The sequence below is a fragment of the Trachemys scripta genome, chromosome 10, assembly GCF_013100865.1.
Source record: "Trachemys scripta elegans isolate TJP31775 chromosome 10, CAS_Tse_1.0, whole genome shotgun sequence".
NCBI classification, from domain to species: Eukaryota; Metazoa; Chordata; order Testudines; family Emydidae; genus Trachemys; species Trachemys scripta.
In genome coordinates this window covers 7966331-7994011 of record NC_048307.1, presented here as the reverse complement: position 1 = coordinate 7994011, position 27681 = coordinate 7966331, and the positions used below count along the sequence as shown (strand labels likewise).

At 40.5% G+C, this 27681-nt stretch overlaps 1 protein-coding gene across 2 annotated transcripts in view; it reads left to right on the top strand.

Annotated features, from left to right (window-relative positions):
- Positions 1–27681, top strand: part of USP22 (ubiquitin specific peptidase 22) — a 193723-nt gene that overhangs the window by 71382 nt on the left and 94660 nt on the right. For both annotated transcript variants that reach the window (XM_034784873.1, XM_034784872.1), the window contains exon 3: positions 7678–7810. In XM_034784873.1, the coding sequence (XP_034640764.1) occupies positions 7678–7810 (133 nt within the window). The remainder of the gene's footprint in view (positions 1–7677; positions 7811–27681) is intronic.

The following is a 27681-nucleotide window of genomic DNA, read 5'->3' as shown; positions in this document are numbered from 1 at the left end:
AGGTGTACTGGAGGAAGAAGTTTTGACAGTCTCTGTAAGGTGAAGACAAGGAGTTGCCTGAGAAGATTGTACTCTTTCACAGCATGATGAGCAACACTTTCAGTTCCCCCTTTTTTTTTTTTGCTTTTCTGTAGGCAGAATCATCAGTTTCACTGACCCCAGAAATTAGAACAGGAGAGCAAACTATGCTGTGTAGGTTGCTGTAATGGTATATTTTAATTCATACTTAAATTGAGAAGTATGATGTGACTTAACAAGGTAGGCTGTTTCATTTTTAACTATAAACTTAGCAGCATTTCGGTGTACTAACTTGGGCATAACTGATTGGAGCCAGATGTTCTCTTTATAGGAAAGTTCTAAGAGCACTTCCCATCTGCCTCCATCCTGCCCTCATAAGCAGAAAGTTGACAGTGTATTCCACACATGATGTATTTTGTCTCTGGTGTTACAGTAATGGGAACTAACCTACCAGTATAGAACAAATTATTATTCAATTTTACAATTGCCTTGTAGTAGACCTGAAATGGCTAAACTCCGTTGCTACCTATTACTCCATTATTACAACAACAACAACAAAACAAACAGAAACAAAAAAACCTGAATAAATCTATTGAATAAGTCAGTTTTGGAGGTAACTATAGTTCACTGAATCATCTTAATATTATTTTGGGGACAGACTTCCTGTGTGTTTTCTAAATGCATATGAAATATGCTGTTACTGGCATGCAGTGCACACACAACCCTAGTAGGACTGTGTGACGGGTTGGATCACAGAAACCCCCTTGGGAGCTGCCACCCGATGTGCAAAGACTACCCCTGCTTCTGTTTTCCCTGCCAGCTCAGGACTCCAGCACCCTGTCTTGCTGAGCCAGACACTCCTGTCTGGCTCCAGACGCAGACCCAGGGTCTGAATCACTTGTCCCAAAGCTGCAAGTTTACCTGAAAACAGCTCGCAGTAGCGCGCTTGTCTTTAGCACTCAGATGCCCAACTCCCAATTGGGTCTAAACCCAGATAAATCCGTTTTACCCTGCATAAAGCTTATGCAGGGCAAACTCATAAATTGTTCGCCCTCTATAACACTGATAGAGAGATATGCACAGTTGTTTGCTCCCCCAGGTATTAATACATACTCTGAGTAAATTACTAAATAAAAAGTGATTTTATTAAATACAGACAGTAGGATTTAAGTGGTTCAAAGTAGTAACAGACAGAACAAAGTAAGTCACCAAGCAAAATAAAATAAAATACGCGAATCTATGCCTAATCAAACTAAATACAGATAATCTCACCCTCAGAGACGCTTCAGTAAGTTTTTCTCAGACTGGACACCTTCCAGGCCTGGGCACAATTCTTTCCCCTGGTGCAGCTCTTGTTGCAGCTCAGGTGATAGCTAGGGGATTCTTCATGATGGCTTCCTCCCCTTCTCTCTCTCCTCTTCCCCCCTTTATATATCTTTTGCATAAGGCGGGAACTCTTTGTCTCTCTGGGTTTCCACCCCACCCCCACTGGAAAAGTACCAGGTTAAAGATGGATTCCAGTTCAGGTGACATGATCACATGTCACTGCAAGACTTCATTACTCACTTGCCAGCACACACATATACAGGAAGACTCACAGGTAAATACAGCCATCTGCAGACAATGGGAGTCATCAAGATTCCAAACCATCATTAATGGTCCACACTTTACACAATTACAATAGGCCCTCAGAGTTACATTTTATATTTCTAGTTTTAGATACAAGAGTGGTACATTTATACAAATCAGATGATCACACTCAGTAGATTATAAGCTTTGTAATGATACCTTACAAGAGACCTTTTGCATGAGGCATATCCCAGTTACTTACATTCACTTATTACCGTATTTTCTCTAAAACTATCTCAGTTACATTATATTGACTTATTATCAAGTTTTTATAAAACCATATAGACTGCACAACGTCACAGACTGGATACAAAAATGAGACACTACATAAAAGGGAAAAGTCTTCTCCAAACAGATATATTAGTTTCTCTTATGAAGAGGGATAGTGATGAATAACTTCTTCCCAGGAAGTGAGCGAACAGTTTTTTTTTTTTTAAATTGAGTTTAAAAAAAAAAAAAAAAAAGTTGAGGCATGAAAAACATGTTGTCTCCCAGAGCTGCCCTGAATCATCCTTGTATTGCTAAGAAAAATGGTGAGATGCCAGATCACAAAATAGTTACAGAATCAGTTCCTTGTTAGAAAATTACTTCTGCTTTTAAAAAGTCAAAAGCCAATTGTTAGGTTTCAAGTCTTTCTTCAGTTCCTAGCTATATGAAATCCACCTATAAAATATAATCTACCAGGTTAATGGCAAGGAAAAGGGCTTCTGGTTTACCTGTTTTAGAGAAGCAATGCAATGAGTCAGGTAATAAATGCAGGCAAAGTGGTGATTGCTAAGATGGCCAGAAACATCACAAGGCAGATTTGACCTGAGTTCAGTATTTTCAGCATACTCCTGTCACCTCCGGAGTAATAAATCTTGCCTGTCTTGGTTTAATATTGGCTTTCTCCTCCCCCAAGGCTTTAATGCAAAAGAAATTTCATCATTAGGGTTGCTTTTTGGCCTGCATCTCAAGTGTGTAGAAAGGGCCAATGATCTGTTGTACCATAGTCTTTTGTGACTATTTATGTGTTTGTCATTTGAGAAAGAGGCACAGGGAAAAGGATGGATCCTTTCCATCCTTTCCAGGCAGCAGGAGGCTTCACATGCCTCCTGCTGCCTCTTGTGTACTGTCCTTGTACAAGACACAAGGATATTGATTGTAATATAGATGACTAAAGAAATGACAAAAGAATTTAAAAAGTGCTTACAGATACTACAATCTACACGTTGCAAGGTTAGTGAAAGTTATAAATAATAAACAGTATAGATGAACCTAGAGCATTTTATTTAAAATATATATACTAAAGTAAATGTGACTTTTACCATCAGTTGAGGTCTTACTATCTGCTGAGGAAGCATTTAATTTCTCCTACTAGGGTTCTGACCCAGGATTCACTGAAATCAATTTGGGAATCTTTCCATTTTGGTCAGACACTAGGTGTATTTTTCTCAGATTGGATCTGTTTTCCAGATAGCGTGACAACTAAAAAACCCAAACCTTGGGTTTACAGTGCTCTTCATTTCTGTTTACACGTGAGTGGCAGGACTGGGGATTCAGGAAACCCGAGTTCTCTATTCCTGGCTCTGCCACAGATTTCCTGTGCGACCTGGGGCAAGCTGCTTAACCTCTCTGTAACTCATGTTTTGAATCTGGAAAATTGGCAAAGGGGTGGGGCTAGAGAGGATTGGGAACATTTACCCACCCCAGAAGGTGTTGAGGCTGAATTTGCTTGTTGTTAGAGCCCTTAGAAATTTTCAAATGGTAGGTGCTAAAGAAATGCAAACTATTATTAGTAGCAGTAATTCTGATGTTAGAGCAAAGGAACTTTTAACATAAACATTCTCTTCCTCCTGGTATTATGATGGCGTTTGCTGGTTTAGTATTTAAAAAAAAAAAAATCTACTGTCAGGCGCCCTTAGCTTCTTGGTATATTAGTAAAGTTTCCCTTCTTTATTCTGGAGTTACCCCTTTCTCATGCCTAATAATTACTGTAATACTTGGTGTGTGCTCACAAGAACCCTATGTCAAAATTGTGTTGCCAAAATGAATGTAGCTCCTCCTTGTCTCTGTAGTTTACCCCTCTTCGAAAACTGCTGAATACCACCTTGTACCAAGTACTTTTATCTGCTGGGCTTAGGTATAAGCCTTCTAGAGAAGTGTGCATAACCTTTTTTTTTTTTTTTTTTTTTTAATTCTTTGGAGAAGTAAAGCACCCATCCAAGGGCACTATGTACTTTTGACATACATTTAAAAAAAATCTAGTGTCAAGTGCTGTTCCCTCCTCATCCCCTCACACCCTTTGTTCTGTGAGAGATGGGAGAAACAAGTGTAGATTTCTGGTTCTTCACTGTCTAACACACCACTGATGGAGAATTACTGCAAGACAAAGGAATTTTGGGCAGACCTTGCTAAAATATTGCCAACGCATCATGGGGACTCTTGGAATGGCTTTAAATATTACACCATGTACTTGTATTTAAAAAGTCTAGCTTAAGATCATTTACCCCTCAAGCTGCCCCCATTCTTCTTGATAGTACACCTCTACCTCGATATAACGCTGTCCTCAGGAGCCAAAAAATCTTACCGTGTTATAGGTGAAACCACGTTATATCAAACTTGCTTTTATCCACCAGAGTGCGCAGCACCCCTCCCCCCCCCCCCCCCCCGAGTGCTGCTTTACTGCATTATATCTGAATTCATGTTATATCGGGTCGCATTATATCGGCGTAGAGGTGTATTATCTATTTCTGCTCATTTAATGAATCTACTGAAATACTGTTCACTGGCCACAGGAGATGAAAAGGCTTTGGGTGATTTCCAAACACAGGTCTGAAAACAGCTTGACTTCTGAATGTGCTTCAATTTATTGTTTAGCATGGAAATAAGGGCAAGATTCCTTAAATCTCTGTTCCTGAAAACTTGTAAATAAAGGATATTATTTATTCTGACTTTCAGCTCAGTGAAAATTGAGTTTTTTAGCTACTTCTCAAATAGCTGGCAATATAGAGGACCGATTTACAACAGCTAAACTTTATTGTAGTCTGTCTTTTTTTATATTATAGCCACTGTCCACATGGACAGGGACAGAATTTTGTCATTCAAATCTACTACATTGCTTAGGGACAGGGCCGACTCCAGGCACCAGCTTACCAAGCAGGTGCTTGGGGCGGCCACTTCAGAGAGGGGCGGCAATTCGGCGGATGGTCCCTCACTCCTGCTTGGAGTGAAGGACCTACCATCAAATTGCCGCCGCAGATTGCGATCGCGGCTTTTTTTGTGTTTGTTTGGCTGCTTGGGGCGGCCAAAACCCTGGAGCCGGCCCTGCTTAGGGACTGCTGTTAAATGACACAAACTGCTTTCTATACCAATTCACCATGTACCCAACATGCTGCTGTCACTGCACTTGAAGCCCATGCTACTCCAGAAAGAGATTTTGGAACAGAAACTGGCATGCAAAGGAAGACTGTGAATTCAGGATACTGTCAGGCTGGTGCATTAACTTTCTGCACCAGTGTTTTGATGATTTGCTATCCTGTAGGTGGTAAATTAATAACAAACTTCTGACAATTGAGGACATCAGAGAGTGTCAACAACCCAATTTATTTGTCATGCCTGCCCTTTTCCTTTAACTTCTGTTGAGTGTGTTGCAATACTGAGCGTAGAAAATAGCAGCCATAGAGAAATTGGCTTATTTATCCTGAGCTAATGAATGATTCATAAAGTGCCTTGTGATTACCAGTTTCCTTGTGTGCCATGCCCTGGGTTTATAGCTTAGTATGTCTAGTGGATTAGGTCTTTTTTGGAGACTGGGCAGAAGAATAGTTAACAGTAAGGACTTGCTTTTAGTCACCACTGTCTTCTGTATCAATAATTTACATGAATAAAGCCCAGCCATATTGAAGATTGAAGTCCCATCTCTGGTGTTTCTAACTCTTGACATACTAACGTAAGTCTCGTGATAATTTTTTAAATAAAGATTGTGAATTACTTCATAATTATACTAGATTAATTTACTGTTTCATTGTTCTGCTTAATTTTGACTGAATTAAAATTACGTAACTAAAGCGTATTTATGAAAGGATGGGTTAAAAGGCAGTAAAACTGTAAGATGCTCAGCAGTTTCTGCACCCTCGTGTCTTACATTTACAATACATTTAATGCTAAAAGACTTCTCATCTACAATTTGCTAAGAAGTAAAATAGCCAGTTGCTAGTCTGAGTCTGAGCTGTTGTCATAGCAACAATCTCTAATGGATAGGTTGATCATATTTAGCTTTTGCAGCCGAAGAGCACTGTTTAAACATCAGTTTTTGACAGATTTGCAGCATTTTTCTTTACATATAAATTGTGGTGGTGGTAGGCTTTGGTCCTAATTTAAAATGTTTTATTGTACGTGTGTGCTGTTAGATTTAACTGATCTATTTTCATCTAACAGGACTTTCGGGAACTTTGAACTCTCAGTATGTGTGATTCAAGATTTAAGACCACTTTTGAAAGAGCTAAAAATAAGTCTCAGGCCTTGGCTACCCTGGCACTGTACAGCGCTGCGCTCAGGGGTGTGAAAACGCCCCTCCTCCCCCGAGCACAGCAAGTGCAGTGCTGTAGAGCGCCAGTGTGATCAGCGCCTGCAGCGCTGCACGCTCGCAGCACTGCAAGCTATTTCCCTCGGAGTCGCTGCAAGCGACTATACTTGCGCTTCACAGTGTAGCCAAGGCCTCAGTGCATTAGATGGTAAACTGCTTGGTGTAAAAATCAGCCAAGAGTGTTGTGACAGCAATTGTGACAGCTTGGGCAAATACTGTTAAAGGTGGACTCTTCGGGATTTGCTGCGGATCATACATACTGTATAGATTAATTGATTATTGTCTTTAAAAAGTGAGCCTTGAGTTTTGTATTTGATCTATTAACATTTGGAAAATTTATCATTGGATTCCAGCATAAAAAAGTGCTGTCTCCATAGTCACTGACTGTAGTGGTGCTCCTATTATCTTGAAGTAGTCTTGGTAGCTTTGAGCTGTTACAGAATAGTTAATATCTGAATTTGAACACCATTCTTTTGGTTTCTAGGTTAACTTACTCATTTGTTGCTAGAATTGTTGTCCACATCACTCTGATACGAAGGAATGATTTAAACTTGAATCATTTTGGCTACCAGTGTGCAACCAAGGGTAGAACATGAAACTTAAAATATTTACTGCTAAATAGTTTGTGGTGCTTTCTTGGCCTTGTTATCCCTAAATTCTTTGTATTTGTTTGCATCAAACTAGGAATAATAGAAGTCTCTCAACGGATTTATTGACACATCTGAGCTGGGCACTTAATGGAAGAAATAAATAGGGACTATCAATTTAAAGAAGAGTTCTGATCAGATCAAGACTTAAAAATCTACCTTCCAATATTTGAACACTTCTTTGCCAGGGTTGTTAGTTAAAATGTACCATAGCAACAGGAGAGCAAACTACCATGTTAGGTTTGTGTGTTCTTCACTTCAAATGACCCAGATCAGTTGTCATTAAATATCTTGCTGGACTGGATGGTGCAGGGAAATGGAGTCTTTTTAATCTTCCAAAAACTTGCTTCAAATCCAGCCCAGATTAGTTAGTGACCAAGAGAGTTCTGTAGCTGGTTGACCTATATGAAGTCAATTGGTGATGTACCATCTCCAAATGCAAGATGTCAAAAACATCTTGCAATTGACACCATTGTTGGTATACACAATAGAGAAGTTAGCAACTGTGAACAGGTGTGGATGTTAGCTGTTCCTAGACGTGACTTGCTCCGGATTAAGGTTTTGAAATGTGTTGGGGCAGTGGAGTAGTTTGTACTGTCACTGCCTGTAGTTTCTGTGGAGACAGAACTTGAGTTATCCCTGCTGTCAGTCTGGCATACTTCAGACAGTCAATTAACTGCTCGTTTGGAATTTATTTCTACTTCTAGATAGCTTCTTTATAAATGCAACATAAATGCATTAAAGAGTTAATAGAATGCTGACCTGTGTAAATAGGTTTTTTCCTGTTCATAATTACTGTCCATTTCTGTATTTCAGGCAAAGTCGTGCATTTGTCACATGTGTGGTGCCCACCTGAACAGACTCCACTCTTGCCTCTATTGTGTCTTCTTTGGCTGTTTTACAAAGAAACATATTCACGAGCACGCGAAGACAAAACGACACAACTTGGGTGAGCCATCCTTCTGGAATCCCTCACTAGTCCTTGTAACCCAATGTTTGGTGGTCTGTGTTTTTGTTTTTGTTTTGTTTTGTCCCCCCCCCCCCCCCCCCCCCGGGCTTCAGCCTGTGGCATATACCACTAATTAGCTCCTTAAATGGGAAGGTGGTGCATCTAATGTTTATATTGATTAGACCTTTTGCACTACTATAAACTCAGTGTACTAGTGTAGCTTAAACTCTCATTATTTGTTTTCACTGCTACATAGATGCATTCCTTATTATAATTTAACTTTTCATGCTTGTAAATTCTTATTTCAATTGATGTTTCTGACTACAAGGATGAAGAAAATATTGAAGGAAAAAACCCCCCTGCAGTAACTGTTCTTGTTTTTAAGTTTAAAAAGCAATGTTTGTTTTTTATTGGTATTTCAGTTTTTATCTTAAATTTTTTACTAGGTAATATAAATGTGTGATCTTCTAATATTTTGAAAACAAAATGTCAAATCGATATTTATCATTACTTCCACAGTGAAAATTAGTGTGGTTATGTTCAGAATAATTAGTCTTAGATTAAAAACAAAACCGGTTTCTGCACTTCTGTCCTTGCACGATTTAGTCATGTAGTTAGATTAACAACAAGAAAATTGTTCAGCTGCTGTCAGAAGTGTAAAGCTGATAGTAGAAGAGCTTTCTCTCATTCTACTTCAGCGGCATCAGCAAAATGCCCATGAAGCTCAGATTCTGCAGCCTTTGCTCTTGAGTAATCTAGAAGACTAAAAATCCACTCTTATTTTTAGATAACAACTTGTGTTTGTAATCATGGTAGTTAAGAATGTTATTTTTGATTTTGTAAATTGAGTGAGTGAATGTGACATTGGAACATCAAGATCAAACTTTTTAGGGTTAGTTTTCTAACTATAACCACTCTCAATAATCAGGGCCGGCTCCAGGCACCAGGCAACCAAGCACGTGCTTGGGGCGGCACCTGGTAAGGGGCAGCCAATCTTGGGGGGGCGGCGCGGCGCTCGCCGGGGGGTGTGTGTGTGTGTTCCGGCAGCGCAGCGGTCGGTGGAGGGTGTTCGGCGGCGCAGCGCCCCGCGGGGAGGGGTTCGGCAGCATGGCGCTCGGCGGGGGGGTGTTTGGTGGTGCTCGCGTGGGGGGGCTTCAGCAGTGCAGCGCTCAACGGGGACTGTTCGGCGGCACAGCGCTCCGTGGGGGGCAGGGGCTGTTCGGCAGCGCGGCGCTTTTTTTTTGCTGCTTGGGGCAGCAAAAAAGTTAGATCCAGCCCTGTCAATAATAATCTTTTGTGGGCTCTTTCCCAAATGAAAAAGCATAATTTTAGTCAAGAAGTATTAGATTCCACATGCCAGACAACACTTACATCCATTTGAGCAAAACTTTATGAAAAAGCGAGGCAGTGGAAAATCAGGTTTTTTTAGATGCTTTAACCTGAAGTCTCAGTGAATTTGGCATATTTAAGATTGGTTTGCAACCCTGTATTTTCCCCTTTTATGAACATGCGCAGAAAGAAAGAGAATTATAGGGATGAAGGAAGTGCAGGTAACCCATGGGGGTCCATGCACTGCCCTAAAAAATGTTTGCTGCCATCTTTCAAGACCTAGTGATCTTCTCCACCACTAAGATTCTAGTTATATTGGACTGTGAAGTTACTGCTGGTTTCCCTGTACCATAGTTGCAGTTATTCTGTTGGAGGTGTGCATTACAATGACATACTATTCTCCTGAAGCAGGACTACCTAAAAAGAGGTCCTTTGCCTTGTATTTACCTGACTAATTCAACCTGACTAATTGACGCTGAGTGTTGAACCTCAGTATCTAGAGTTCAGCAGACTAGTACAATGAATGACCAGCTGCTTTTGGGCAAAGGTAAGAAAAATACAGAATTTTTTTTTTAATATATAAAAAAATCTGGGACTTTCATGTTGTGCACCAGCAAAACTGATGCAATCCTCACTGATTCTGACATTTTCTGTTTGCAAAGTGAACTTTTTATTTATTTATTTATTTGGTTATTTAAAGAGGAAAAGAGAACATTGAATTCTCCTGGATCCTTAGTGGCATTTCTGTATTTATCAGAAGAGCACAGCTTTTTGTTTAAAATAGAAGATTATTCTACTTATACATTTATTTTTCATAACTGTCCTTATCCTTTAGGATTTAAGTACTTTTCTTCAAAAAAAAAGAGGCAGATCTAGGGAGCAGAGATTAGCTGTGGACGCATGCAAAATGTGCTAACACCCTTGCATAAAAACATGTATAATATATGTAATTATCTCACGAGACACTAGTTTTGAGTCAGCTGACATTATAAGGAAATAAAGCTAAGTTAGAATTGCACTATGCCCCACAGATGGGGAGAACGTCTTCATTGTAAATAATGGGTTTAAAAAAATATTTTGAATGTTATGTATTTGCTATTAAATATTTTTTATTGGACCAACTTCTGTTGGCAAGAGAGACAAGTTTTAGAGCTTACACAGAGCTCTTCTTAAGGTGACCCGAAGAGGAGCTCTGTGTAAGCGTGAAAGCTTCTCTCTCACCAACAGAAGTTGGTCCAATAAAAGGTATTACATCACCCACCTCGTCTCTCTTATATCCTGGGACCAACACAAGTACAACAACACAGCATGCAACATGTATTTGTTACATTTTCCACCTTCTGCCTTACTGCCTTCAGCATTGTTTGCAAAATCCTCACAGGGTGAGTATTTGACAATGTGTCATTTTCTCTTATAATGGCTTATTATGCAAATGCCCTACCTATATGTTTAATAAAACTATTGGTCTGATTGATGTAAGTGTTGTTGAAAGGAGTAACTGGAGGTGGTTTCAAATGTAAAAATGTAAAGCCGACGTGGTTGAATTATCCATTGTAAACCTTTGTTCTGCATGGATCTGACACTGGATCCATGTCTAGCATTTTTGATTTAGGGTTTTCTGTGCTCATATGCGTGACGTACTTATTTCAAGATTTTAAATTAACAGCTTAATTTTACTGGTGGTAGAATTACAGGAGTGTAAAATAATTGAAATTGAGAATATTTCCTATAACACAATCCCATTAACAACTCTTAAAAATAATTTTACAAATGGTATCCCAAGATAACTTAAATCATGTTCTTAAAATGCTGTATGGCAAATTACTATATAGGGCTAATAATTGGGGGAGAAGAAAATTAAAATGTACAGACAATAGAGGAAAGCAAAAAAAGTCTAAGATTCTAAATCAGATAATAAGGCAGAGGGGACAGACACTTGATGGCTGTTCCAGATGGTATGAGCTATGCAGGGTAAAGGCTTGAGCATCAGTACTGGTGAGATGATGTGACGGAACAGAGAAGAATTGAGGAAACTCTTCCTAAATGATTAGAGTGGGACTCCTGGGGTGGACTTGAGCAACTCCATGGAGTTATTAATTTAAAAAAAAAAAAAATCTACATGCAGATCTAGAAGACACACAGATAATAATTAATTGACCATCTAGAGTTTTGAAGTCAGTCTTTTAAAAAATAAAACAGCGGCTTGCTTTTCTTAAAGTCAAAACTGATAGAATCAAGCTAGAAAGAGCTATTTGATTAGGACCATCACCTCTGGGCACAAAAATAAGATTTTGTAAGGGTCTGTATGTAATGCGATAAACAAAACATCCTGGAATCTGCAAGAGTTATCAAAAATTTAAAAGGAAAGCAATATATCAGGATCATATATCAGAATCACATCCCCAAGTTCAATAGGAATGAGCTACATTTACAAGAGTAAGGCAGATCCTTCATTCCGCAAACATCAGATTCATTCATTCGCCTCTACCTAACCACTTTTAAACTATTTTATAAAGGACAGAATGTTTTTCTCTTTCCCTCCAGCAAACAATGAAGTATTGAACACTCCAACAACAGAACAATCTACATGAGTTCTAAAAACCAAACTGTGACTTACAAAAACAAAACATTTTGTTTTAAAAATAATTTTTCTTCCTCTGCATCCTTATCTCCCTTCTTACTATAAAATGCCAAGCATATGCTTTGAGAGAGTGAGAGTGGGAGGAGAGAGAGAAAGTGTGTGCGTGTGTGGTGGTGCACACAGTCCTTTAGAGCTTGAGAGAAAGTTTAAGTATGGGTTGACAGAGACTTTAAGTCCCTCAAACCCTAAAAGAACCAAGAATAGTAATTCAGAAACTGGGCCAAACTTCTGGCAGGGACTCTTTGTTTTGGTCGTACAGCAACTTCCACAATAGGATGCTGGTCCATGAGTGGGACTCCTGGGTGCTATGGTAATACTAATAATAATTAATAAACTGCACACTTTGTATTGAATCATAGAAGATTAGGTTGGAAGGGACCTCAGGAGGTCATCTAGTCCCACCCCCTGCTCAAAGCAGGAATAACACCAACTAAATCATCCCAGCCAGGGCTTTGTCAAGCTGGGCCCTAAAAACCTCTAAAGATGGAGATTCCACCACCTCCCTAGGTAACCCATTCCAGTGCTTCACCACCCTCCTAGTGAAATAGTATTTCCTAATATCCAGCCTAGACCTCCGCCACTGCAACTTGAGACCATTGCTCCTTGTTCTGTCATCTGCCACCACCGAGAAAAGCCAAGCTCCATTCTCTTTGGAATCCCCCTTCAGGTAGATGAAGGCTGCTATCAAATCTCCCCTCGTTCTTCTCTTCTGCAGACTAAACAATCCCAGTTCCCTCAGCCTCTCCTCATAAGTCAGGTGCTCCAGCCCCCTAATCATTTTTGTTGCTTCCATTTGTCGTTCTTGTAGTGTGGGGCCCAAAACTGGACACAGTACTCCAGATGAGGCCTCACCAATGTCGAATAGAGGGGAATGATCACATCCCTTGATCTGCTGGCAATGCCCATACTTATACAGCCCAATATGCCGTTAGCCTTCTTGGCAACAAGGGCACACTGTTGACTCGTATCCAGCTTCTCGACCACTGTAACCCCTAGGTCCTTTTCTGCAGAACTGCTTCCTAGCCATTCGGTCCCTAGTCAGTAACAGTGCATGGGATTCTTCTGTCCTAAGTGTAGGACTCTGCATTTGTCCTTGTTGAACCTCACCAGGTTTCTTTTGGCCCAATCCTCCAATTTGTCTAGGTCACTCTGGGCCTTATCCCTACCCTCCAGCATATATATCTCTCCCTACATCTTAGTGTCATCCACAAACTTGCTGAGGGTACAATCCATCCCCTCATCCAGATCATTAATGAAGATGTTGAACAAAACTGGCCCCAGGACTGACCCATGTGGCACTCCGCTTGATACCGGCTACCAACTAGACATCAAGCTGTTGATCACTACCTGTTGAGCCTGACGATCTATCCACCTTATAGTCCATTCATCCAATCTATACTTTTTTAACTTGCTGGCAAGAATACTGTGGGAAACCATATCAAATCCTTTGCTAAAGTCAAGATGTATCACAGACACTGCTTTCCCCATATCCACAGAGCCAGTTATCTCATCATAGAAGGCAATCAAGTTGGTCAGGCATGACTTGCCCTTGTTCAATCCATGTTGACTGTTCCTGATCACCTTCTTCTCCTCCAAGTGCTTCAAAATGGATTCCTTGATTTTTTTTTTTTTTTTTTTTTTCCCCCAGGGACTGAGGTGAAGCTGACCGGTGTTTAGTTCCCTGGATTTTCCCTCTTTCCTTTTTTAAAGTTTGGCACTATATTTGCTTTTTTCCAATCGTCCAGGACCTCCTCCAATCACCACGATTTCTCAAAGATCATGGCCAATGGCTCTGCAATCACGTCAGCCAACTCCCTCAGCACCCTTGGATGCATTAGATCCGGACCCATGGACTTGTGCCTGTCCAGCTTTTCTAAATAGTCCTTAACCTGCTCTTTCACCACTGAGGGCTGCTTACCTCCTCCCCATACTGTGCTGCCCTGTGCAGCAATCTGGGAGCTGACCTTGTCTCTGAAGACCGGGGCAAAAAAGCTTTGAGTACTTCAGCTTTTTCCACATCATCTGTCACTAGGTTGCCTCCCCCATTCAGTAAGGGTCCCACGGTTTCCCTGACCACCACCTTGTTGCTAACATACCTGTAAAACCCTTCCTGTTACTCTTTAAATCCCTTGCTGGCTGCAACTCCAATTGACCCATTTTGCTAATTCACATGGACATAAATTATAGCTACAATTTTTGCTAATAGAATTGGAAATTTACTCCAATATTATCACGGAACAAGTGTGTCTTTTAAAAGCTAGAAAGACAAAATTGAGTTTGATACAGAATTTGAACAGTGGCAGCACATACTCTATGCAGTACCATGGACTTCTTGGTTGAGAAATGATGTCATGTCTTCCCCCCCCATTTACTTTGATAAGAGGAATAAGACAAGAATGTTCATATTTATCTTTACTGTTTTGACGTAATGTTAGAACCACTTATTACCTAAGTAAGATTTCACATATTTGGGTAAATACCTAGACTTATCTGGGTATTAACATTCCAATTTACTTTAAAGAAGCAAAAGATAAGTAGTGAAATGCTGATTTAACAGATAAAAGCAGATTTCATGAGATGGGTGTCTTTTGTGAGAAGAAATTTATAAAAAATAGACATGTTTACCCAGAGTCTTTAATAAACAAATGTGTCCTAAGAGATTTGAATACATATTTTTATTAAATAGAATTTAAGGATTTTATATAGCAAATTTTATTCGTAGAGATCAAGGAGGCTTTGTTTTTCCCACATTAAATGTTATGTTTAATAAGCGCTCTTCAAGTATTAAACTAAACTGGAAATAAGATACTACAGTTATAATTTCATTCAACTTGAGTAGTGTTTTGCATATCAAACCTATTTAGGAGTCTTGCTAGGTTGTAAAACAACCAATATCTTGAAAGGATTAGGAAACCTCTACAAATCTGGAAAAGTGTTTTAAAGGGGGAAAATAAAGCAAAATTAATAGCCTTTACTGTGGCTGTCTACCACTAGTCCATAACCCTAATTTTCCTGTAGGAATGAATAGTTCAGTATATTAAAAAGGCACAAAAAACTATTTCATTATTAAGCTTTCCTTCCAGAAAATAGCTTTATTTATTTTGAAAATAAAGAAAGCAATAATATCAAGGTGTCAAACCCCTTTTTATTTGTAGGCAGAATGCTTTTAATGAAATATCATTATATAATCAAAAATTGATCCATGTTGTTAAAGCAGGAGAATGTTTGTTTTTATATTTCAGCATGATGTAAAGTATTAAAAATAATATAAAAATAGTTCATGTACCGTACCAAAAGTGTGAAAAAAGCTAGAACATTTCCAGTTGCACAGGACTCTTAAAGATATATAAAAACCTTCACACACTAACAAGTAATGCCCCTGGAAAATCATACATAAATTATATGTATCACCATATTTTATGACATGATTTTAATATCAAATATTTATGCTTTTATTTAAAAAGAACATTGTCCAATTATGTATACATTCACTATTTTCAGAACCAAAGCTGGCTCAAATTTGGTTTTGTAATGGAAGATATTTTTCATGTAGATATTTTTTGAGATGATTATGTGCCTCTTGGTAAAATGGGATAGGCAGATTAATAAAACATGGAAGCATGTAACAGTTTTTCTTGACCTTGTAAAAACTATTCTCTAAACCACTGAACCCACAGCAACTATCTCTACTTATATTATGTGGAAACGATTACCTGCCCATGGAACAAATTGCATTTTGCTTCCTAGAAGACAAGGCAACTTTTGAAGACAAATAGTTCTGTGTACTGATTACTTCAGAAATCAGCATATTGATTTACTATTTCTTACTGAAGAAAGTTGGTTTAAAATACTGGATCATTCATATCTGTCTCCTTTCTTCTTTTACGTAGCTGTTGTAGAGAAGATTAACTTAGGCTCTAGAAGTCCCAAGTATATTTTAAACAGGGGTGATGGAACTAGGGATACTGGGGGGTGCGGTAGTACCCTCCGGCTTGAAGTGGTTTCCATCATATACAGGGTTTACAGTTTTGTTCAATGGCTTTCAACACCCCCACTGTAAAAATTGTTCCAAAACCACTGATTGTAAATATTATTTTTTGTAACGGCATTCAAATTTATAAACAAAATTTTAAAATGAGGGCAATATGAAAATGTGTATCTGATTGATTTGATGCTGCTAGTCTTTTGTTGATTGAAGTGGTTGTAATTCTGTGTGAAGATGTGCAGGAAGTTCAGTGTTCACTGAAACATTGGGAGCTGGGTTATAGGAAAACGCTAGAGAAGGGAGTTGAAATAGAATGAGGGGAGAAAGACACAACTACAGTAAGGGTGTGTTTTAAGGCATTTGAGGTAGCATTTTAGGCCAGGATGCTACAATGATGGTAGTCATATTTACTGCCATGAGAGAGAGGAAAAGCAGTTCAGAGTCAGGGGTGATGCCAGATTTAGAGGGTAAAAGAGGACGTAGAGAGGGATAGAATTGTGCTTGAGGACTCTCTTGGTGGCCAAGAGAAGCATATCAGTCTGTGTCAGGGTGTACAAGATTTAATCTGAGAGAATTTTAAGGTCTGTGATGAGCCCAGGATTAGATAACTACCCTCAGGGCAGCAGTACAGATTGCTGTAATAATCTATATATAAAGGTTTGTATACGTCTTTTGTGTACGAAAAACTCAGAACTACAATGCTAAATGAAGGATATCAATAAATTACTTGCCTGAATTTTTTAAGCTTTTATTTATAGGTACATGTAAATAATATCTTTTTATATTGAAAATGTCCTAATGTTCAAGAAGAGCAATATTATTAAACTCTTTAAAAGGCACTGTGTGTCTAACAAGTTGCTGCTGATTTATCTGATTATTCTGGAAATCGAAACCTTTCAGGTCTGTGATGCAGAAAGTGTTGGTATCCAGAATAACTAAATACATCTTCTGTTAGTTTTGTAAGACGCACGATCTAGAAATGGGCTGGGGTAGAAGGTGCTTTTAGGGTACTCTGCCCAAAGGACGTAGACTGTCTACAAAAGGGGGAGAGCTGAGTTTAACACATAACAGAATTAAGTGGGGTTAATCAGTGGTATATTATTCCCATTAAGGATTCTGTTGCTGTTGTATACAATGGCACAATCATACACAAACATCTTACGCATAAAGACATTTGAACACGTTAAAAATTCAGAGAGCACGACAGGTTTGTTGGCTTCTAAATTCTGAAGACTGCTTTTTTTTAAAATGCCATTTTCAGTGTTTAGTATTGCAATTACAGATGAAATCCAATGTAAAAATATTCTTATAGCTGTACTTTTGGTTGATGCTACTGCTACTGTTTCCATGAGAAAAGGTGTCTGGTCGGCAAAAAAGGGCTAAATGCTTAAAAACTTGAGAATGAACAGGAATTATTTTAAAGCACTTAGGCCATGTCTGCGCCACAGGCATTATAGAGGCATAGCCGTGGCGCCATAGCTGTGCCAGGATAACCTCGTCTGCAGCAACAGAAGGAGTTTATCTGTCTCTGTAAGAACACCACGTCCCCAATCCACGGTAGCTGGGTTGATGGAAGCATTCTTCTGCTGACCTAGCTCGGTCTGCCTCAGAGGTTAGGCTGGCATAGCTATGGTGCTCAGTGTTGTGGATTTTTCACACCCCTGAGTTGCCCTAGCTATGTCAACCTACATTTTAAGTGTAGACCGGGCCTTAGTGACTTTTTCTGAGCCAGCATTGGTCTCCATGGAGACTAGCAGGAATTGCAGACTTAATCACAGTTCTAAGAAGTTGTGTAGATTTCAGCTGCAACAACCATCTGAGCACTGAAAAATTATGATTTTGTAAATATCAATACAGTCTTTGGGATCCCACAGGATCTTAGCACTCTTACAATGCATTCCTTACTATATCTGTTGTCTGTTTCCCCAGGCATTATGAAGTGGATTATGAAGTCCTGACCAGTGGCTACAGCGATACCTGTACTCTGACCTTTGCCTGCCAATCTAATGCCTCATTTGACAATATTGTACTTAACTTTAATACATTCTATGTCCGTTGTTTATACAGAGATAAACAAGAGAGAAGATTATGCATAGCAAAAGAAATTCTGCCTTTTATTGTTTTCTGCATTGCATTATATTTAGCATAGAGAAAACTAATAGCATAAAAACGTAATAGGTTGATATTTTCACTAGTTGATGCATTACTTGTGCAGTACACAATTTTTGTGCAAATGAAAGACCTTTAAAAGCTGTATAAGGAGCACCCACTGCTTACCTCTTTATGAAGTGGAAGTTCCTCAGGACAATGTTTTAACTATCCTTTTTTCTGTGGAAGTCAAGATACCAGTTTCAGCACTGTTTTATGATGAAATAGGCATCTTCCAATGAAAACTTTTTTTATTTTTTTAAATAATGCATAGTCATGAGGATGTGTGGCTTGGGTAGCACCACAAAGATAGCACCAGAAATGGTGCATGGAAAATTGAGGAGTTGTCAGATAGTTAAAAGGGGCAGAACTCTATCCTTGGTCTTTGAGGAATTTGGGAAATCAATCCAACAAGGTTAATAGAGTAGATCTCTAATTATTGAAATTCAGCTGTTCAAGAAAAATGATTTCTTCTACTGTGGACCTGGTTATTTCAGGAAGATTTTGGAATGAAAAATGAAAAGAGGGTTTTATGGTAGCAGTCTAATACTTTTAGAATTCTTGGCTTTAACATTGTTTTACCCCATTTCACAAGATTTTTCTCTTCATTGCCCTTTCTAAAGGCATATGCATAATAACTTTCACCTGGGTCTGAGGACTGACTAAAGAGGATTTCCAGCAATGTTTCTAACAAAGGGGGAGGACGAGAGAATTTTCATTGAAATTAATTTAGAGATTAATGTTAACACTCTATGTTGATCAATCCTGAAAATACCAAATATCTAACTAAGTGCTAGTACCTCTCTCAAGCAATAATTGGAATTTTCTGTTGCTTTTGCATTCTGATTAACCCTCTGTGGGGATAGAGGTTTTGAATTCTAGAACCATAAATTTGAAGGAAACATATTTTAAAGTGTGTGGAAAAGCTTATAAAAGATCAAAAGAAGAGCAGGGAGGTAGTGGGTTAACTCTTTACCTTCTGATCATGGCTATAATCATATGTGAAAATAAATCTGGTTTCAACTTACTGTTTTGTGGCTATTTCTATATATCAGAGTACCACAATGTAATTTTTGGTGCAAGTGGTAGTCTACACAAAGGCTCAGGACTTGGAGACTAGCTGAAGATGTCAGGACTGTGGTGCATTAGCAAAGAGGTTGAAGAAGGAACACTTAAATATTGCCTGTCCATTTAAAAAGTAAATGCTACTTCAAACATGATTTCTGAGTTGAAAGTCAGGTCATATTAGAACATATTCATTATTTAACAAGTTAGATGTTTTTTGTTGAGAAACTGGTAATAAGAATAGCAAGTAGAATAAGCTTACGTAAGGCTGGGGCCCATGAAGATGTGTGTTGGGGGCGGTAAGTTTGGAGGGGGAGCTCAATCTTGAAAGGGTTTAATTAAAAGTCTGGATTGTCTTGATTCATTCTCTTGTTGTTTACAAAACTTAACTGTCTCTTAAAATGGATATACTGGTTGTGTCTCTACATATTACATACAAAAGATCAACATTAAAAGAAAGCTAGGTAGTTTGCAGTCATGAACTAGGAAATACCATTTTTTTTGGTTGCCTGTGCAACTTTAATTCTGCCCCCTTGTGCATCCAACCTGTGGACTGAATAAGGCAGGGGTCCAGTGGAAACAATACTGTTTGATAATGTAATTAAAGATTGTATAACCATGCTGCATGAGGGGCCATAATTAAAATTGTTCTCAGCGCAGTGTGTGGGGTGATGGTGTAGTGGCCAGCCCACCTCTTTAGAATATTCATGTTCAGTTATTATTTTGCAAGCTGCCAAGTGTTGTGCAGTTATGCAATATAATCTGGTATCCCAGGAACTCATTCCTGCAGTGAAGCCTGAATCTTACACAGTTGACAGAGATGTGGGAAAGCTGCAGGCATTTGTCTGCAGTTGTGCCTCTTGGCCACCTGGTACTGCTGTAGCTCTGAACTAGTGGACAGGCACCATTTCTCTTGCTGTTCCCCCTGCTGGATCTCAGCCAGGAATGATCGCTCAAGAGGAGGCAGAGGCAGCCTGTCACCGGGTGCACGGCTGACCCTCTTCTTCTGTGCCCGGTTGCCCTCCCAAATAAATCCAGGGAGACTTCAGCTCTGTGCAACATCCATGTCCTTCATTCTTTAAGCGTTTTCCCACCACCAGTGTCCAACTATATACAGTCCTTACAGGTTTCTTGCCTACCGCAGGCTGGGTCAGTAACCAGCTAGAGGGCTTTCACCTCCCTCCCTCTCTCTGGCTGCCTCACTCCTTCTGCCTCTTTCCCAGCCTTTATAGCTCCTGCCTATCAGGCTGGCAGGTGTTGCCAATCGCCAGGCAGACATGAGGCTTTTCAGCCAGCCCAAATCTATTCCCCTTGATTGGGGCTGGCGTGGCAGGGGCTGATTAGGTGTGTTTGCAGCAGCACCCTGCCACACACCTCCCCCTTTAATCCTCTGTCAGGCATGGCCTTGCTCAGCCCCGCCTCTCTCTGCCTGGGAAGTTATTCTGGGGGAGCCCCTCATGCCGGTGGGGGTCCCTGGGCCCATCTTTGTGGGGTTCACTCATCCCTCCACCCACAAATGGTACACTGGGAAGGGAGTGGACTGCCCCACAAGTCTGCAGTGACCCAGGCGTCCTTACACCAGTCACAGCCTCGGGTGTGTCATCCCAGCTGTTCCCCTTTCCTCTCTTGGGGGGGGGGGGGAACTAGGGCTGAGGTGAACCTCGCCCAGGCTGCTGAGTGCCTTGGGTTCTGGTTCCCAGCCAGCGAACTTTGGACCTCCCTATATGGGGGTCCCACCTTCAGGCCCTCTGCCCCTGGGATCTCCTCCCCTGAGGATTCTAATCCAGGGTGCTCCTTTGGTCCCCCTTCTTCTGCTCCTGTGCAGTCTCTTTCCTGGCTATGTTGTCTAGGGTCTAGATCCCCTTTTCCCTTGGGCTGTGGGTCCTCCCCCTCCCTGGGGTCCACCCACATAGGGGGTCTTACCACCCTGCTTTGGGTTACTTCCCCTTTTTCTCCCAGTGGGTCTCCTCCCCGTACCTTCCTTCCCTTTAGGGATGGGTGCCCAGTCCATCCCTGGGATTATGGGGTAAGGTAATCCCTCTACTACCCTCACCCATTTCCAGGTGGACCTGCCCCAAACCTCTAGGGGCACCTGGGCCACAGGACAATACTCCCTATCCCCGTGGATGTTTTTGAGTGTCGTCCTCTCTCCGGGGAAAAGCCAATGTGGCTTTACCAACCTCTGCTGCACGAGTGAGCGGGCCAAGGCCGTGTCTACCAGTCCCCTCTGGGGTTTTCTCCCCATCCGCACGAGGATGGTGGCCAAACCACGCCTCTTCTTCCGCCCTCCGCCCCCCCCCAACCTTCAGTCCAGGCACAGATCTCAGCTATGCCACATTCCATCACTGGACAATCCTGGCTTTTATGTCCTGGTCTCCCACAACGCCAGCATACAAGCTGTCCTGGGCGACTAGGGGCTCCCTTTGTCTCCTCTCTCTGTCTCTCTACACTCTTCGTGGGGGGAGGGGGTGTCTCTGGGTCCTGAGGTATCGGACTCTCCCTGGGAGGGAGTCTGCCTCTGCATACTCCTCCGTCAGCTTGATTGCCTGGCAGGTGGCGCCAGACCCAGACTCGCATACTCTCTGGGAGGCCCTACACAAACTGTTCCAAGATCACCTGGTCCATGATCTGCCCCACCGTTTGGGTGTTGGGCCGCAACCACTATGTGGCCTAGTCCGTCAATTTCTGGGCAAAGGCCCGGGGCCGCAGCCCCCCACATCCACCTGGCCGACTGAAATTTCTGTCGATACTTCTCAGACAAAAGCCCCATCCGGTCTAGGATGACAGCCTTCATGGTGTCATACTCCCTGGTTATGCATCACTCAGGGCCATATATGCAGCCTGTGCCTCTCCGGCGAGATATGGGGCTAACCGTAGGGCCAAGGTTGCCCTGTCTCATCCGGCGCTGATAGGCACTTGCTCAAAGGCGCAAAGGAAGGCGTTGGGGTCGGCATTGGAGCCAATTTTACAAAGACCCAACTCCATAGTGCAGGTGCCATCTCCCCCCACACCGAGGAACTCACTAGTTTCTTCAGAAGTTGTTGCTGCACCCCAGCCTGCTCTTAATAAAGTCCTCTGCTGCTCGGCCAGCCAAGTGAGTAGAACCTGTCTCTCCATCTGGTGGGATTGCTGGAAGGCCTACAGGTTCTTCTGCATTTCCTCCTGCTGCTGTGTCTGCCGTTGCAGGGTTTACTCCATCTCCGGATTGTCAAACTGTAGCTCAGGCACAAAAGGATCCCAGACAAGCCCCCACATGTCATGGGGTGCATGTCCAGCCCCTCCCAAATAAGTCCAGGGAGACTTCAGCAACACCCAGATCCTTTATTCTTTAAGCATTTTCTCATCACCAGTGTCCAACTATATACAATCCTTACAGGATTCTTGCCTACCACAGGCTGGGTTGGTAACCAGCTAGAGGGCTTCCACTTCTCTCCCTGATTGACCTCTCTGTCTGTCTGTCTGTCTGTCTGTCTCTCTCTCTCTATCTCCGTCCTTCTGGGTCCTTCCCAGCCTTTGTAGCTCCTGCCTATCAGGCTGGTAGATGTTGCCAATCGCCAGGCAGATATGAGGCTTTTCAACCAGTCCCAATCTATCCCCCTTGATTGGGGCTGGCGAGGCTGGGGCTGATTAGGTGTGTTTGCAGCAGCACTCTGCCACACAGCCACATAAGGTGAGAAGCCTGATACTCGCCCCAGGCTGTGTTGTCGTCCCCCTGCAACCAGTTGCACCAGGCGCCCACTCAACTGCCCCTCCCAGCATCATCCAACACCTGTTCCCAGCCACCTGAATAGCTCCCCTGCCTTAAGTGAAGGCCTTTTTTCCCCACAAGAGCCACACTTGCCCACCCATCTACCTCAGCCACAGCTGCCATGTTTTGTGCTCTCAATAGCCTACTGTTGCTATTGTGGCCAGGTTTTGTTGACCATAAGCTTAAATGTGTGGTTATATAAAATATGCAAACAGCTCATTAAATAACTTACATAAAATGTCACACATGCAGCAGCACAAAATTGGACGGCTATGATTTTGGCATTCTGCTAAAATTTTCATGAGGGCTACAACAAGATAAAGAAAATGGTGACTTTTTAAAAACTCTTTTGCTGAAACCTGAGTGAAATGTCATAGGATAAAGAAAAGGTACTTCTCTAGCCTGAAGGCCTTCTCTCTGTTGAATTTCAAAAGCTTGCTGCAAACAGTGGAATTAGAGGTCCTTTTAATTTAAAAAAAAAAAAAAAAAAAAAAAAGGCAAGAATATTTTAAAATGAAAAGTGTTAGGCAGCCTAAATATAGGGGTTATGTAGGGGTCACTACAAGCTCCCCCTAGAATACACTGTGAATATAGTGTGTATGTATATACTATACACATACATGAACTTACATTTTAAATTAGGTCAGGAGAGCTATCAGTCAAGAGCTAACTCTTCTGGAATATAATAAATTATTTAAAGCCTTTCAAGAGACCACAGTGCCTCAAAATAACTCACATTTAAAAACATCTTTTTGAGTCAGGCTTTACAATCAGTACTAGTATATTCTTACTTCCCTGTGAACGAAAGCCTTTTCCCCCCGGTTTTTAGCCCCCTCTCAAAATGCCAACCCAGTAACTTGGATTCATGTATAGTGGTGTGGTAATTTAAGTTGGCATCAGAAGTTCAAATGAGGAACAAATTTGTTTTGTGTTTGTGTTTATAGCACAAGTACATTTAATCTTACAAATTAATTAAGGCTGGCAAGTGATTAATCGTGCTGTTAAACAACAATAGAATATCATTTATTTTAAATATTTTTGGATGTTTACTACATTTTCAAATATATTAATTTCAATTACAACACAGAATACAAAGGGTACAGTGCTCACTTTATATTTATTTTTGATTACACATTTGCACTGTAAGAAATAAAAAAAAAAAAAATTCAGCTCACTTCATACGAGTACTGTAGTGCAATCTCTTTATCATGAAAGTTGAACTTACAAATGTAGAATCATGTACAAAAAAAACTGCACTCAAAAAACATAACAGTGTAAAACTTTAGAGGCTACAAGTCTACTCAGTCCTACTTCTCATTCTGCCAATCACTAAGACAAACGAGTTTGTTTACATTGATGGGAGATACTGCTGCCTGCTTCTTATTTACAATGTCACCTGAAAGTGAGAACAGGCATTTGCATGGCACTTTTGTAGCCGGCGCTGCAAGGTATTTACACGTCAGATATGCTAAACATTCGTATGCACCTTCATGCTTCGGCCACCATTCCAGGGGACATGCTTCCATGCTGATGATGCTTGTTTAAAAAAATGTGTCAATTACATTTGTGACTTTACTCCTTGGGGGGAGAATTGTACGTCTCCTGCTCTGTTTTACCGGCATTCTGCATATATTTCATGTTATAGCAGTCTCAGATGATGACCCAGCACATGTTCGTTTTAAGAACACTTTCAAAGCAGATTTGACAAAATGCAAAGACGGTACCGATGTGAGAGTTCTAAAAATAGCTACAGCACTCGACCCAAGGTTTAAGAATCTGAAGTGCCGTCCAAAATCTGAGAGGGATGAGGTTTGGCGTATGCTTTTAGAAGTCTTAAAAGAGCAACACTCTCTGATGCGGAAACTACAGAACCCAAACTACCAAAAAAGAAAATCAACCTTCTGCTGGCGGCATCTGACTCGGATGATGAAAATAAACATGCGTCAGTCTGCACTGCTTTGGATTGTTATCAAGCAGAACCCATCATCAGCATGGAAGCATGTCCTCTGGAATAGTGGTTGAAGCATGAAGGGACATATGAATCTTTAGCGCATCTGGCACATACATATCTTGCAACGCCAGCTACAACAGTGCCATGCGAATGTCTGTTTTCACTTTCAGGTGAGAACAAGAAGCAGGCAGCATTATCGCCTACAAATTATAACTAGCCTTGTTTGTCTGAGTGATTACTTGACCAAGAAGTAGGACTGAGTGGACTTGTAGGCTCTAAAGTTTTACTGTTTTTGTTTTGAGTGCAGTTATGTAACCAAAAAATAAATAAAATCTGCATTTGTAATTTACACTTTCACGATAAAGAGATTGCACTACAGTACTTGTTTGAGGTGAATTGAATAATACTGTTTTTTGTTTATCATTTTTACAATGCATATATTTGTAATCAAAGATAATAATATAAAGTGAGCACTGTGCACTTTGTATTCTGTGTTGTAATTGAAATCAATATTGAAAATGTAGGAAAAACATCCACAAATATTTAATAAATTTCAATTGGTATTCTATTGTTATAAGTGCAGTTAATCGTGATTGATTTTTTTGAGTTAATTGCATGAGTTAACGGCAATTAATTGACAGCCCTAAAATTAATACAAGTATCAAAAATACAAATTAGTTAAAACATCACTTTGGAATGACATTTTCGCAGAGAGAGAAGAGTGACAAAAATGAGCTTACCATTATGCAGTGATGAAGAGCGACGGGGTGGGGTGGGGGGATAGAAAGGGGTGAGGCCTTGGTGGTCCAGTTACCAATATTTAGAAAGGTGGCAACCCTAGTAGCTACTTTATGATCATTTGTGTGCACGAATACCTGATTTCCACACCATTCCTGGTAAAATTGCAAGCAGAACATGGGTATGTGTTCGGCTCATGTAATCGTGCAACTCATTGAAAATCAGGCCTTAATGTACTCCCTTGCCAGGCAAATGGAGTATATTAATGGGCTTGGTTTCAAAAGCCTTTACATCTTTTGTAGCTTATTTCTTTAGTCCAGAATAAAATATTTGTCAAGCCTGTTTGAAGTCTTCTAGAACAGTAACAGTTCTTGCAGTTCTACACTGAAATAATCCTTTGAAGTAGCTTAGCTTTTATGGCATTAAATTCATTGTCCAAAATACGGTGTCATTAACCAGTGACGCATAGCCACAGTTTTGAACTACTATTTCTTTCACAAGGCAGTCTAAGAAGTTGCACTCTTCTTTTCTCTCTGAGAAAATGTCATTTCAAAGTGATGTTTTATTAGACTATGGGATCAAAGTCTTTGTAGTTGGGGGAAGAAAAACTTGTTTTGCTGCTGTCTGTCAGTTGGCCAGTGGCCATTGCTGTACACTTGATTTAAAAAAAAAAAGTCGGGGGGGCATTGTATGCTGCTGAAATGGAAATTAAAGGGCCAAGTTAAGCAGAACTGATTTTTTTCCTCAAAAAAAATTATATTACTGTCATGTTCATCCTATTCGAAATGCATGTGCCTATCAGAAGTAAACTGAAATAAGCATCTTTTTTCCCAAGCAATACTCAACCCCAATCTAAGTATTCAAACCCCAAACTGGCCATTTAACATTAAACCTTTTATTTGTAATCAAAGTGACAAGATCTGTCCAGAGAAGCGCTTGTGTCCCCCAAATCAAGAAGCACTAGGTGGCCTGTCTACATGATAATTACAAGAGTTCAAAGACACTGTGGTGCAGACAGACCCTTAACTGTATTCCATACCCAGAGATATTCAAAGTTTAACCCGATTGTAGAATATAGTTAAGGTCCACTTTATGGCACGCATTGCTGAATTGTGGTCCTAGTTATGAAATCATTTCAGCATATACTTAATGAGTGATTTCTATGGGTGTGCTTAAGTGTTTTCTTGATTCTTAGCCTAGATCTCCGGACTGCTGTTGCTGTAGTGTAGACAGGCTCATAATAGCTATTAGGCCCCAAAGTGCCTAAAAACACAGAGGAAGGCAATACATAAAAGTAGATAAACTAGAAATAAGCTGTTTGAGGATTTATTAAAAAATTGAGATGGAGGACGTAAGGGGTACCCTAGGTCTCTTCCCCTCCCCGCAAAGCAACAAATATCAGAATTTAGGATGCCCATGCATCTCTTCTCCCTTGTGGTGATGAATTAGAATATATTCGTAATCGTATACTATTATTTCCAGAGGAACTGCTGCCTCATTCAATGCCTAAGTTGAATGATATATAGTGAATTAGATGGTGGTTAGTACCTCATTTGCAGTTACCCCGTGGTAAATTGAAGTAGCTCTGTTGAAACTAATGGACTGACTCTGATGTTTACAGGGGCATAACTGAGCAGATTTGGGACCTCTGCACAGGTTGGATGGTGAGCAGTGCATGGGACAATCCTAGAATGTGGAAGATAGAAACTAAATAGAGTTCAGCCACTTCATTCACTATGCATAGTCTTGGAAGGATTAGTTTTTTAAATTGGTAAGCATCAATTTCACCGTACACATGCAAACAGCAAAGTCATCAGTAATCATTGAGATTTACAGGTAGGCAAAAAAAAAATGTAAATGCTACCTGAGCACTTGAGATCGATTTTTAATATTTAATTAATATATTTGTTTGACACCTGATATTGACAATTTGGGTTTTAATGGTTATGAAAGAGTTTAATGGATGGGTGGTGGTTGTTGAAGTTGTGGTGGAAATCTATGAGGAAGTTTAGATTGTCTGTCCAGTGGATGAAAATGTAATTGATGTACCTCAGATATATCATTGGTTTCATGATGCATTTGTGCAGAAATTCTTCTTCAAGATGGCCCATGAGGTTGGCAGATTGGGGACCCATCTTAATACCCATGGCTGTTCCCATGGTTTGGACAAGGGGTTTGTTTTTAAAATTCTACGTTTTTATGGGTGAGGGTGGAATGGATGAGTTTGTCACTATGTTTGGTGTAAATATCTGAGTGTTGTCCATTC